At 46.6% G+C, this 14,493-nt stretch overlaps 1 protein-coding gene across 1 annotated transcript in view; it reads left to right on the top strand.

Annotated features, from left to right (window-relative positions):
• The window catches only part of LOC104127423 (adhesion G protein-coupled receptor B1-like), a gene marked incomplete at its 5' end in the record, with an annotated part of 69,637 nt that overhangs the window by 16,565 nt on the left and 38,579 nt on the right, over positions 1–14,493 (top strand). Inside the window, 3 exons of the mRNA XM_035895630.1 lie at positions 1,080–1,149; positions 9,123–9,189; positions 13,808–13,893. Of these exons, the coding sequence (XP_035751523.1) occupies positions 1,080–1,149; positions 9,123–9,189; positions 13,808–13,893 (223 nt within the window). The remainder of the gene's footprint in view (positions 1–1,079; positions 1,150–9,122; positions 9,190–13,807; positions 13,894–14,493) is intronic.

Here is a 14,493-nt window from a genome sequence, read left to right as displayed (position 1 = left end):
CCCCCACCTGGCCTGCTGAAGAGGGGAGTGATAGAGCGGCTTGGTGGCACCTGGCATCCAGCCAAGGTCAAACCACCACATGGTTTTTGCTAGTTCCGATTGTGCCTAGGTGTTCAAGGACCCAACAATTTCAGAACTTTTTATGAGGTTTAGGCCAATAACCAGCAGGTTGCACAACAACGAGCAGGTTGTGTTTCTACTCCTTGCCCTAATTTTATAGGAGGTTCTAGCAGTAAAATCAAGTCCATAGCTTCACCTCCTTATAGGCCTGAAATGGCATCCCGTGCTGGCACCATTAGCTCATGAAACTCTGAAGATAAATTGTACTTTATACATTGTGGCGTCCCAGCCACAGACTAACTTGCTCATCATTTGCAACACTCGTCATGAAGTGTGTCTCCTCAAGGGCAGCTGGGTTCTCTTAGTTTTTTCCCCTTTTGGACACAAAAAGGGAGCAGGTCTCTGGGAGGAGAAGAAATTTCCTGGTTTACAGAAAGACCTGATGTTCTGATGCTCTTTTCCATGGTTGTTCAGAGAGTTCTATTCTAGATCATGACCCATCACTTAGGGGACCTGTTTGGGATAGGGGGAACTCGGTTTCCATTTCCTTTTCTGTCTCATTTGGGGCAAGATTTGAACACCTGGGTTGTTCATCATACATTATGTCAAGAGCAAACATAGCCCTTAATCTCCTCCTTGCTGGCTTCTTTTTGTTGGGTTGTGGCTGCATATTCCATCTTCAGGAAACACCTTTATGTATTCCTGGGCAACCTGTGTACCTAAGAATAAAATAAATACATTTTATGCATCTGCATGTACTGTCAGTCCCCACACAACTGCTGAGACCACAGCAGGATATGAGCTGATTACAGCTGATGGCATTTACTTCATTAGCAGAGGTAACAAGGGTTCATGCTTTTGGCTCTGAAGGTCCAAAATTCAGTCTCTGCCAAAGACCCAGGCTGGGACAGATGGTGCTAGAATAACACTGGAAAGAATGGGATATATTATGCGGTTGAGTGGGAGAAGAGCTGCACATATGCTTAAATGACCAATTTTCTCTTGTTTCCTTTCCACAGGGCTCCCCGCCTTGGTGGTTGCCATTTCCGTGGGATTTACTAAAGCCAAGGGGTACGGCACCGTGAACTAGTGAGTAAAGGAGCACTTCTTTCTATTTCTTCCTGTCACACCTTCCATCTTTTTTGTCAAAATCCAGTCACTGACCCCCAGGAGCCAGGGTAGGAGCTAAATCCTGGTGTGCTGCCCATGGCAGAAGAAAGCAGGGATGGTGGGAGAGGAAGGAGCCATCCTGCCTCCCTGCCTCCTCAAGCCTCGGCCGAGGTGGATTCTGTATTCCTTTAAAAACAAGTTCATGGGGACTAGTTGGATTTAACTGTTGCATATATGACATCACTTTGACCTAAATACCTCCTGCTTAGAGATTCTTTTTAATTTATTTTTTAGTGCGAAATGTGGAATATTTAAAGTTTAGGTTGTTTAAAAACCTAAATGAACTTTTGTGTTTATCTACTTACCGGTTTGCTTGATTGGTCCCATCTCTTCAAAACAGCTCAGCTCAGTTTTAGGCACCAGAATGAGCGTGAGATTTTCAAACAAGGTTTTGAAAGCAATCTGAATTTGCCTGTTTTCCAAATTCCACAGGGTTTGCCTTTAGGAAACTTTTATTTGCATGTAATGGGGGAAGGAAGGCAGGGTAGAAATAATGGAATAAGACTGTGCAGAGGTAAAAAAACACATTAGGGCAAGGCTGGAATCACTCAGAGCTGAGCATTAGTACAACGTAAAAAAAATAAGAAAAAGAAAGTATTTTTTCACTGTGTTGTGAAAAAGATAGCTTAGAAATCTTATGCATAGTGGCAGCCAAAGTATAATATTTTATGTTGCAATAAATCAGGCCCTTCTCTACTGCAACCCATCATTATCCAGAGCCTTCCTGGCCACTGGTTTGCATCCCACAAGAACAGGGTTTAATACAAAAGGTGGAGATGTGGCCAGCAACAGATGAGGTTTCAATAGGTCCACTGAGAAAATGTCATGTGGAATCCCTGCTCTTTCTCAATTCCCACCATATTCTGCACACCCACGACCAAATGGTCCAGGGTTTGCATTTTGATTGCAGGAGAGTATTAAAACAGCACAGCAGCATTCTGCGTTTGCTTTGCAGTCTAAATTATGGCAGTCTAAATTACTGTACGATATAGTGGGCTCAGGAAGGGGGATTTGTCAAATGCAAATCCATAGATACAATTTCTGAAGCCTGTGCTGGCACCAGGATGCATCGGCTGTACCTGTCCTGATTTGCCTGCCCCAGCGCGGGTCACTTGGCTTCAGCGTGTCCTGGTGGAGGGGCATCCAGTGCTTGTTCTGTGACTCAGAAGAGGACAACACACAGCCTGGCTTTCAGAAGTGTCGCTGAGATCCCAAAGGCCCTTTAGCTTTTCCGTGGGTCTGCTGTTTCTGGCACTTTACTCCATGCAAGTCCATGAGAGCAATTCATAATGAACAAGCACCAGAGGAATGAGCAGGAGGTCCTAAATATTTCTGCTTCATCTCCTGTTTATAGACTGGTGGGAATTAGTGCAAAAAACCTCAGTGGCTACTTCCCCATTAATGCTTACCGCCTCAGAGTTTTGTGGCCAAAGTTGACTACACAAAAGAGCCTGGGCGGGGAAGGGAGGAACGTGCAGGAAAGCACACCCTATTTCACTGCCCTGGACCACTGCATGCCAACATCTCATAGAATCATAGAATCATAGAATGATAGAATGTTTAGGGTTGGAAGGGACCACTAGTGGTCATCTAGTCCAACCCCCCTGCAGTGAGCAGGGACACCGCTAACTAGATCAGGTTGCTCAGAGCCCCGTCCAACCTGGTCTTGAATGTTCCCAGGGATGGGGCCTCCACCACCTCTCTGGGCAACCTGTTCCGGTGTTTTACCACCCTCATTGTAAAAAATTTCTTCCTTACCTCTAGCCTGAACCTACCCTGTTCTAGTTTAAAACCATTTCCCCTTGTCCTAACACAGCTGGCCCTACTAAAAAGACGTTCCCCATCTTTCCTATAGGCCCCCTTTAGGTACTGGAAGGCCGCAATCAGGTCTCCCCGTAGCCTTCTTTTCTCCAGGCTGAACAAGCCCAACTCTCTCAGCCTGTCCTCATAGGAGAGGTGCTCCAGCCCTCGGATCATTTTTGTAGCCCTCCTGTGGACCCGTTCCAACAGTTCCATGTCCTTCTTGTGCTGAGGGCTCCAGAGCTGGACGAATCACTTCGTTTGGAAAAGACCTTTGAGATCATCGAGTCCAACCTTTAACCTAACCCTGCCATCCCACCACTAAACCATGTCTCCCCGCACCAGAGCAAAGCCCTCCCAGACTGCAGCCAGAAGGGTGTCAACACATGACAAAACCTGCTGGACTCCTGCTTTGCTCTCACATTGGCATGCTGGCGAGGTGGCCAACAGGCGCTGACTTTCTGTCTTTCCCAGGGGTGGCTTAACCAGACCAGCTCTCCTCCTTTTGCTGCTAATCCTCTGACTCCTTTCAGCCCTAAAGACTCTGTCGCTCCTTGCATCCGAGGTCTGGATGCTGCCTGCCCTCCCTTCCCGACAGGTTGGCTGGCTGCCTGGGGGGTGGCAGGGGTTTCTGTGCTCCCAGCAGGAGCTGCAGCCCAAGTGACACTGTTTCCTCGCTCTGCTGTCAGGGTGATTGTCACCAAAATAGCAGGGGACCTTCACCCTCCCGCACGTCCAGTTTTGTCCTCTTTTCATCCCCTTCCATGCTGCAGTCCAGTGTGTGGTAAAGCTGGTGAGACCCAGCAAAGTACTGAGAGAAGCAAAGTTCCTCTCAACCACAGAGAACCCAGCAGAGATTCCTAACGCTGCCGTCTTGTTGTAATTCCTTTTTTCCTGCTGTTGGATTTACTGAGAACCAGAGCTAAACAGAGATAACTTGCAGTCACGCACTCAAGCCAGCATCTCTGCCCCAAGCAGCGTCGATGTCCCCATGGGTGCTGGTCAAGCAGTCCCTGCCCCTGCCTCCATGCAGCAAGGGGCAAGTGGGTGCACGCTGCTGAGCCAGGTGGCTGGCGTGGTGGGTTCGTGAGCCGTGATGCTGAGCATAAAATGGTGCTGAGCATCACTGTAACGAGAGTTACATTTGCACATGAATGCATTTTAAAACACGAAAATTATTCACGTGGACCGAGCTAGGCAGGGTGCCCCGACAGGCTGCAGTGCATTCACGCTTATGCCTGTTTTCCTGTTGAAAAGGCATAAAAGCTCTCTTACATCTATGTGTGGGGAGGTCCTTGGTTTTACCTCACCTCTAGAGCAAAGTCAACATTACATAGCAGTAATTTCAGAGCTGAACTCCAAAACTGTTTGTTCAGACCTGGATTTAACACAATCTAATGCTAAAGGCATATAAACAAAATACAGACTTGGATTGAAGATTGTCTCAGGATGTTTGTTGGTTTCTGGCTGTTACAGAAAGATGTGAGGTAGTTCAAAGCTTGGACCTACAGCTCAGGAGCTGTTTTAGCTTTGTCTCTAGTTAGTATAGGGCATGCACAGGACGTTTCAAGTGGGTGGTGGCAGACTTTCAAGGCATGAACATTGCATCTTGCAGAAGGAAGGAAAGACATTAGCCACAACATGTCCCTCCGTGTGAAGCAGGGGACAAGAGCTGACCTGATAAACCACAAGGGACTTCACAGTGTCTTTCAAAGCTTCTTCCAACCCTGCAATTTCTGGATCTTAAGAGCAGTGCATTAGCACCCGTTGGTTATCTTGTGGAGATGTGCATTAAGACAAAGCAGGGCTCTGATATTTAGCTGAGCACAGAATTTGACGCTCAGCATCAGTTTTTTTCTCATCCCACTCGCAGTGGTAAAAAACCCCCCTGACATCCATCTATGGGACATGGTCCTGAGAGCTTTTAGGGGACAGCTGCAACTGTTGAAGGCATTGCAGCTCTAATCTTGGAGTTACAGACTCTCAGATCAAAGTTGGCGGAAGGGACAGTGAGTGAAATGCATAACGTGTCTCTGTGTCATGATGACCGAAACTGTTCATCTGCAGGGTATGCCAAGGTGGCCAGCTGCAGTGGAGCAAGTTAAGGGAGGAACATCCAACAGAGTGGTCTACCTGGGCCCTAAGCAAGATTTCACTCAGCTTTGTCCTGTCTTTTTTTTGTACATGGGATGAAGCTATTCTGTAACAATAAAACACGACTGAGCAGCAGTATGGAGGCCTGTCCCATCAAGATGTGGTAGAAGTCAAAGTGTTGGCCATGACTCCAAGCTCTAATGCAGAGAGATCAGAGGCAGTGCTAAGTGTGGGAAGGTTGTACATAATATTTACCCTTTAGCTGGCCAGACTAGGCCACTGAGTAGTCAGATGAGAAGGGAGAGAGAGGTTCAAATTAAAAATTGAATACGTACTGCAGGATTTGGACTGCGTCTCTGTTGTTTTCTGAGTAGCGATTCCCCATCAGCCTTTTACTCAGGCCCTTATTGCTCAGGACACTTCTTCTGGAGTGCTATGAACTCTCCATCTACAATGAGGGGAGGAGGACACAAGGTTTTTTTTTCCTTTTTCTTATCCAAACAGCATTTGAAAGGAGATTTTGCAGTTGTTTGGAGAGCTGCTGAGGTAGGGCACAGGCTGTACTTTCAGTCTCAAAGAAAGTCTTAGAGATAATGAAGGTCTAGAGGACCCGCCACTGCTCACCTCCTTGTAGTAGGCTGAATGCCTGAATAATAACTCTCCTTTAAGCCAGCACAAGAGGGACTGACTCTGGACCTCTAAAGCTTGACAAACCGCCTCCTAAAGCTTGAACTGAGTAATTGAGGTTGTGCTGGTGGTAGCTGGGAACTCATATCCTTCCCCACAAGAGAGCCCACAAGAAGTTTTCTGAGAGCAGTGCCAGGACACAGCAAATTTCCAGGGGTCTTTTTGTGTCATTGCAGCAGGGCTTCCTTCACCCACGGGTTTCTCAGCAGCTTCTATATTAATCTCTGAATTAACACTGGTGGGACAGCCCTGATTCCCAGCTGTAACCTTAGTTATACAAATAAGTTGACCATTGCATTGAGGCTGCTTAATTTTGCACACGACCGAGGTGAGACCTGTTGCTGGCAGGGCTGTACAGTACAGTCAAGAAGGTCTCGGTGGAAGTCAGCTCTTCGCAGGACCAAGACAAAAGCCATCCATCTCACGTCTTTCCTGTGGCAGAGTCACAAAGGGATCAGATGTTTTGCAAAGAGGTCTTTCGCGTTGAACACAAGAGCTGCTGTCACTCGGGGAAGCACTGCTTAGAAATAGTAGTCTGGAGCTGCTGAGCATTGTTAAACCATTTACTTACTCCCTTCCAGTGGTAATTTTATTTAAGAGATCCGTGAAGAGATCCCTTGGCAAGTACTGAGGAACCTCTTACAGAAATGCAAATCTTTCTGTGCCTTGTAGGCACAAGGCTAAAAGTATCCCCACTAGATTAATATATTGCTGGAGTTTTCTGTCGGTTCCTGTTCTTGGATATCACTTCACCCTTTCCCTTCCCTTCCTGTCAGCCACCACCTCTGACAGCCTTGGAAATGCTTCGATTAAGCGCTGTGGCAGGGGGGTCAGGCAGTCAGAAGGGATAAGGACCAGTGCTTGGTGATGTGTGAACTTGCCTTCAGAAAGCCTGATGCTCACGGGGGAAGAGGGGCTTCCAGGGACCTGACATGAACGAGAGCCCTTGTTGCACCAAACCCTCATCTCTAATTGGAGTGCAGGACTGTCAGCTCCTTTCTTCAGCTGAGCTCTCTGTTGGAAGAGACCCTGGGAAAAAACATCTCAAAATTAGGATGGAACGTTGGAGAAAAAGGTCTGGGCAAGGACTGGGATTTGGGAGCCCTCCTAGTTCCCCCTGCCCTCTCCTTGCAAACAACGAGACCTCCAGTTATTGCAGCCCTCCAAAGCTTCATTCTTATTCCCTCCCTCCCCAGCTGATTATTCGTTTTATTATTACAGCTGCTCAGATAGTTTGTGACAGAGCAGCTTGCTATCAGGAAGAAATCAGAATTGATTAAATTAACACATTACAGGTTTAATTTAGAAATAAACAAGATGCAGGCCTCAGAGAAAAACAGAATGTCCTGCTTTCAATTTTCAATTTGAAATACTTTTTTTTTTTTTTTTCTTTTCCCAAATGTTCAGTGTTTTGGGGCGAAAAAAATAACATTTTTTGCAAGTCAGGATTGATACAAAAACATATGAGGCTGATCAACAAAATTGAAATGTTTCCAGGAAGACCTTGTTTCCTGGGAGACTCTGAAAGGCAGCATCAGTTTGCTTCTGATGCGGAATGAAACCATATTGCTGAGAGTACAGGCATGTAACTGAATTACTGCAGGGTTAGCTGGGTTAAGAGCTTTGAGAAAGTCCTTGCTCCATTGTGGTTGCCTGCTCTTCTCCTGTGGTAAATGCACGGTAGTTTACTGCTGAAACAGGATTACTTCATTGCGCATTTTCTCCAGGGTACTGCGATGTCAAAGCATTCAAACTTTCCATGGGGTTGCTGACACAGTGTAAATTTGCATCCTGTCTTGCCCTGAAGTACCTAGTTTATGTGGCCATGCTCTGAATTGCTGGATTCCCCACAAAAAATGGAAATTTCAGCCCCAGTGCTGCTGTAGCTGTTCAAGACCATCACAGAGTCATAGGCTGGTTGATGTCGGAAGGGATCTCTGGAGGCCACCTGGTCCAACCACCCTGCTGCTCAAGCAAGGTCACCTAGAGTTGGCTACCCAGGCTCATGCCCAGACTGCTTTTGAATGCCTCCAAGGATGGAGACACCACAACCCCTCTGCTCATCCTTTGCCAGTGCTTGGTCACTCTCACAGTGAAAAAGTATTTCCTTCCTGACTTTACAGTCAAATCTGAAAATCCTTGTTGGCTATCCAGGCATCCTGTGGTGCTCAGCTCTGAGGATGGGAATGGGGTGAGATTTCCCCTGCCTCTCTTTGCCTTTTTTTTTTTTTTACACCAAGTTTGTCAGTGTGGGGATGTCAGTGTGCAGTGAGATCTTCATGTGACTGTACGGTGCAGTAGCAGCTCTAGAGCATATTCATACTGTTTACATGAGAGACAGGGTTCATCTCCCCGAGGATGTCTCCATCTGAGTTAGGTTCACTGCTTACTTGGATGGTGAAGATCCGGTCAAGGCAGTCAATGGAGTTCAGGATGTGATTCATCTGATTGAATGTAGATGCCTCATCCTGGACTCTTTTGGTTGGATCTCTGCTGACTAGAAATGTCATCAGGAGTGACTGGCTCTGTGGTAGGCACCAACAGGGCAGACAACTACACTTAGTCAGATAAGCCCCCTCAGTTTGTGTAGGCACCAGGCAGTTTAGGAGCCTAAATTTCACACTGTGGTCGGTGAAGAAAGGAGAAGTGCTCAGGTTACATGGTGTGAGGGAGAAGGAACAAGCTGGTTTCAGAAGAGGCACCACACTCCTCACGTTCAGCTCATTCCTTAAGAGCATCCACTTCAGGAGTGCTGTGAACTCCCACCTCGCTGCTGTGGTGTAAAATTTTCCCATGGCAGCAAGCTCAAAGGGAAGATTCAGGAGAAGAAATGCACTGCGCTCCTGGACCTGAGCCCCCAGCAGGCACAGTGCTTAGCAAATGAGCGAGGGACAACTTCATAGAATCATAGAACATTTTGGGTTGGAAGGGACCCCTAGAGGTCATCTAGTCCAACCCCAACTTCCACTGTTTCTACTCTTTTGCTTGAGTGAGTAGGACAAGAGTCTTGCAGAAAACTGATGCAACTGCTTCCAGGACCTGGTCTGAAACAGAGCGCTATCATTAATCTTGCATGCATTCCTCTGTCGACAATCAAATGCCACTCTGCAGGCAGACCCCCAGGCAAATGGGGCTTTGTGCAAGTTCGGGAGAAATGGGAAGCGAAACCTGGTTTCTGTAAAGCCTGAGATTTTTTTGCTGTGGGGTATCACCTCCCAACATGAATTCTACAGGCAAAGAGAAGAAGCAAACATGTGCCTGTCGGTGATGCTCACCATTGAGTAACTTTCTCTTCTCTCTTCATTTTCCAGCTGCTGGCTGTCGTTAGAGGGTGGTCTTCTCTATGCCTTCGTGGGACCGGCAGCTGCTGTCGTTTTGGTATTTAAGCTTGGCTGAAAGCTTTTTTCCACCCCTCTCTTTATCTTGTAGCACTTTTCCTTGTTCTTTCAACCCCCAAATGCCCCTCTTTATTTCCACTCATGTTTTGAATAGCTTTCTCCTTCAGGAATAAAGAGCAAAGTGTTAGAAGCCAGCAATCTGGGATGGGTTTGATTCTGAAATATAATATGACTCAGCTCTCAGCCTTCCACCTCTGTCCTCTCTGGAGTCCCCTAGACATCTGACTAATGCTTTATCTTGGTTTTGCCCTGTCTGGATGGTAGTGCATGATGATGGTGGAAAACTCTGACATTAACTCCTTCAGAAACTGCTGTTGCTGGTTGCTGGCTATGCCCCCACAGCCAGCTTTTATTCCTGGTCTGTCCCAGATGGCCAGTGCATGTGAGCAGCTTCCTTGTTTGCAGGTGAAATTGAGGTCTTCAGATCAGTCCCAAGGGGTCCTTTGTGACCCTAAAAGTGGCATGTTTGCTTCTAGTTCAAAGAGATGGCTTGGTTAAAGTGAACATTCCTAAACTCTGGCCCACCAGCTCATGCATGGTGGGAGCCTGTTCTACTGTTTCCTCACCCTTGGCTCCAATACAGCACCAAAGCTGGTCTTGGCCAGTTACTACTTGAGTTGAAGGTGTCAATCAATAGATGAGATACCTTTCATCAAACTTCCCTGCTGCTGAAGCCTTACTGGCCATGAGAAATCTTGACTGTCAAGGTTCAAAGAATTTGACAATTGCTGGTCCTCTAGGAAATCCCTCCTGCAGCAATTTCAGATGGGTTTAATGCCACGTTTGAGCCCCAAATGTAAGCGACAGTCTGCAGTTTCTCTCCAGCCTAGTGTTTTATCCAGTGGAGGAGCTGTATGACCTGTAAGGCTCAAGTGCCCTGGAGGGTCCCACAGGAATGGGGTTGTTGACACTCGCGATTTTTTTTTTTCCAGATCAGGCTTTTGTTTTGTGCAGTGCCTGGGGGTTTAACTGCCCTGCAGCAGGAGCAGGCTTACAGGAGAATAACCACACAAAAGCTCTTGCTGTCTCTATTCTCACTGCTGTCATTCCACGTCAAACCACTTTGGTGCCAGCGTTTCATCACGGTGGCAAAAAGACAAGCCAGCAGTTGCCCCTCCTCTGTAATAAACCAAAGCTTGTATCAGTGAGGGTCTTCCTTTGGCGTAGGGCTGCGACACATAGTCGAGCCTTCAGATAGCAGTCAGCAAAGAGTGGGGATAAGCAGATGTTCATGCCAGCCAGCCATTAGATCTCTGTAGGCACATGATAGTCAGATTTCCCTCAGTAATGTAGCTGATGGGGGTCAGGGTCTTCTTTATAGCCAGGATAATTGACAGGAGCATTAAGTAGCTTAGTGCTTTCAGATGAACTAGCTCTTTGCCCCAACAACATAACAGCCGATAGCTCTGGCTCAGTGACTTGAATGCTCAATAGGCAGCAGTGATTAGGAGGGAGGGAGCTTTCGTAGTGCCCAGAGAAGGGGGAGTCAATCTGCTGCCTCAAGTCATCTCGCTTTTGTTGTGCCAACAACAAGGGAAGTAATCTTTTGGCTTTCCTTAGCATTTTTAAAGTTTGAGAAAAACCACATGAGCCTGCTTCCATTCGGCGTCTCAGTTTTCACTCACCATTGAAGCTGGAAAGGGAGAAGTCCTTACAGAGAGGTCAGCACCTGCAAATGGTGGTTTGTACAGCCCATCTCAAGAAGTAGTGAATCATCTCTAGGGGCGTCTGTCTCTATTCAGTACCTAGACAGCCTACACACTTAAGTTTAGACTACCTGACTCATTGCTGGCTAAAGTGGTATGTATACTGAGGAGCTTCGGGAAGGAGAAGAAAAAGCTTTTAAAGTCTTATTATAAATGGGAACCTGGGAAAGAGAGGAGCTCGATAAATTGCTCAAACTGGCACTGTGACTGAGCAGAGCCAGAAGTTGAACACACAGACTGGACAGCTGGCTTTTCTCCATGGACTTTGTCCTGATTTCAGGTTGACCATATCAGTGATGGAGGGACAGTCCACCTGGCTCCACATAAGGACAGTCAGGCTCTTGCAGAGCTGTAAAGGGGATATGCAGCTGTGCTGCTCCCAGGACAGGTTTGCTCCAGAGACAATATGGCTGCTGTTGTGCAAGGGTGCACAGATCAAGGTAGGACTTGACTCTGTGCCTGAGCTCTAAAACTCTGATGAGTATGATATGTAGACACCCAAGTGACTTTGGTCACAGCAGACTTGGCTGGGCTTGTTACCTCTGCCTTAGCCCTGGCCAGGACTCCTCCCAAGCCATTCAAGCATCTCTGCACTACAGTTCTCCTATCAACATGGTTTTCTATTACCTGTAGCAACCATCTTCCTCCACACCCTCCCTTATTATTCTCCACGTTGGAAAAAGTCTTTGGCTTGGAGAATATCTTTACTCAATATTCTTAAGATGGTTGGCCTGCAGCTTCAGGCATATTTGCAACTTGCAGTCAGTCCACTAACACTGAACGCCTGCGAAGATTTCACCTTTAGTCTTAAAATTCCTAGCAATCTGAAATGCAGAGCTGTCACAAGCAGTTTTACTCACCTAGCTCAGATGAAGCAGCCCAGTGATAATTGCGTGGGGGTTGAAGGCAAGGGGTTCCTGCAAGGAGAAGCTCATTGCATGGTGAAGTCAGGACAATCATCAGTCGTCAGGTACTGGTTATCTCAAGGGCTGAATCTCAGGCTTGTGTCTTTGCTTCCAGATAGCGTCCCGGAGATAAGGAAATAAAGCTATACCGTGCATGTTATTAAGAGAGGCTGTGTTTAGAAGCACGTGCATGTTACATCCCTGACTTAGAAAAGAACAGAGCCAGCATCAGAGCAGGATGTTGATCATGATGATCAATGTACTGTTTAAAAGAACTTTTATTTATTACAACAATTGCAGAGCTGCAGTTGCAGAGCTGCACTTTGTCATCCCCCCGCTATATATGAATGAGGTTACACGCTGTGTTGTGGCCAGCCCCAGGAGCAATCCAGCCTGCCACGCTTCAACCCCATCTTTCCTACTGCCTTGCTGCACCTCAAACAAATGTCTCTCTTGCACTCAGAAGGATCAGTGAATTGAAAGTGCTTTTTCTCTCCGAGCTCATAACTAGGGTTTCATTTCCTACTGATCCTTGGCTGAGTTACTGGGTCTGACTTGCCAGTGTTGTTTCTCTGAAACAATACTAGGGTGAGCTCTAGAAATGGACTCGCAGCTGTGGAAAGTAGTCCACTGACCCAGCAGCTGATTGAAAATAAAATAACTGCTATTTGTGAGATCTCCCATTTATTCCCAGCTGTGGACGCTGTACCAGTGAGCTGGGTCGTGTCCTGCTGAAACCAGCAATCCAAACTCAGAAAGACTGCTCATTCTTGAGGATGATTTAGGCAACTAGATGGAGGCTTAGGGTGAGCAGACATCTCCCTTCCTTTGGGCTAGGTGTTGTATTAGGTGTCTCTTAGGACCACCTCTATTAAACTCACCAAGGCTCTGGGCTAACACGTAATGTTGCACATCTCTAAATTTGGCTTTAAACATTTCCTTGCAAGCCCCACATGCAAAAGAGCATCTAGCACATTATTCTACCAACGCCAGATGTTTCACTGACCACAAAACCGGGAGAGTGTCACTTTTTTCCACCATCAGTGCTGTGCCTCCATGAAGGGGGTGGTCCTCGTGTCACGACTGTGTTGATATTCAGAAGATGCTGAGGTTTGGATGAGGTTTGTAAAATAGATGCAGCTGGCAGCAGCGAATGCAGTCAGAAAGGCACAGTGAAGAGTTTAGGATCACTTTGCAAGACCTCAGGTCTGTACAGCCTGTATTTCACTGTGAATATTTATATCCGATTGATACAGACATCCATGCTCTCACCCTAACAAAGCAGGCTGATGGACTGCATGCAGTTGTCCTGCCCGCTGATTTTTTTATTTTTTTTAAATGACTAGATGGCTCATCTATGTGCTGTACCATCTGCAGTATCTCCCAAGACGTTCTACCATAGTAGCTGTTGTTTCTACTTGCTCCAGTGCCCCTCCACCTCTTATTTTGAGAGAAGCAGTGATGGTTCATTGAGAAAGAACTATGACAAGCCATCTGCACTGTCCTGCCCCATCCTCTTAATGCCGCTGCTTTGGTAGCACAGACTCCAGAAGGCACTTCTGAAAGTAGCCGGCATCAACCCACTGCTCTCCCCTGCATTGGCCACTTTCTATTTGTATTGCCCTGAAAAATTGCTCCTGTGCCTAGAGTTTGCCTTGCTAGACCTCAAGCACACATAGGGGCTTCAAACAGTCCTGAAGCAAACTGAACACTTTACAGAATTGTCCTGGTTCATGGAGACCTCTCCGATCTGCTGCCAGCTGCATTCTGCTCTCCTGAACTCACTGATGCATGACCAGGGGAGGTGGGACAGGGTGGAGAGGGGATGGAAGGGGTGGTGGCATGCAGAAGTGTGACCGTGCTATCTGGCTTCAGGAGAAACAGGAAGGAATTAGCTTGCCAAATGTTGGGTTTTTTTCCTTCTGAGCTACCAAGTTTGACTTGACCCACTTGAAAACAAAATTGTGTGTTGTTTCTCTTTCGACAGGTGAACATGGTTATTGGCATTCTGGTTTTTAACAAACTTGTATCCAAAGATGGAATAACAGATAAGAAACTGAAGGAACGGGCAGGGTATGCCTTATCAATACATCTAAGTAAAGAATTAAAAAAAAAAATAACCACCTGAGGTTGTGATCAATAACCAGGCAAGGAATGCAAAGAGAGTTTGGAGATTAAAAAAAAAAAAAAAAAAGCAGATTTAAACAAAATGAAAGAAAAAAAAAACCTGTTGGTTTAATCTCTCTGCCTTGTCATTTGGTGCAGCAGAGACAAAAGATCCAAGAAGCAGCACTGTGTTACTATGGAGGAAGGTTAGAAGTTCGTCTCTTTGTTAAAATGGCTTCAGCCCAGCCTAATATGTCCTCCCAAAGATTAGGGAGAGCAAAGTAATTCTTCTCACTAGTTCCTAGAGACAGCAGCTGGATCAGAGAGGGACTCATCATTGCTGAGTGTGGCACGTGGCATGGGCTGTGTAACAGAGAAGTCATGTCTAATGGCTGGTAGGTGGCTGAGGGACAGCAAAGGTACGTGATACTTTTAATGAAATGGTCTTTGGAGGTCTACCAGTGAACAGAATAGTAGGTGGACGGATGTGTAAACAGGAGGACTGGTAAGTAAAGGTACCCTTTCTAGACGAACAATTTCTGATGCCACCTGAGGGTCTTTATATTC

This window comes from Egretta garzetta, unplaced genomic scaffold, assembly GCF_000687185.1.
Source record: "Egretta garzetta isolate BGI_Z169 unplaced genomic scaffold, ASM68718v1 scaffold495, whole genome shotgun sequence".
NCBI lineage: Eukaryota > Metazoa > Chordata > Aves > Pelecaniformes > Ardeidae > Egretta > Egretta garzetta.
This window is presented reverse-complemented; position numbering and strand designations above follow the sequence as displayed.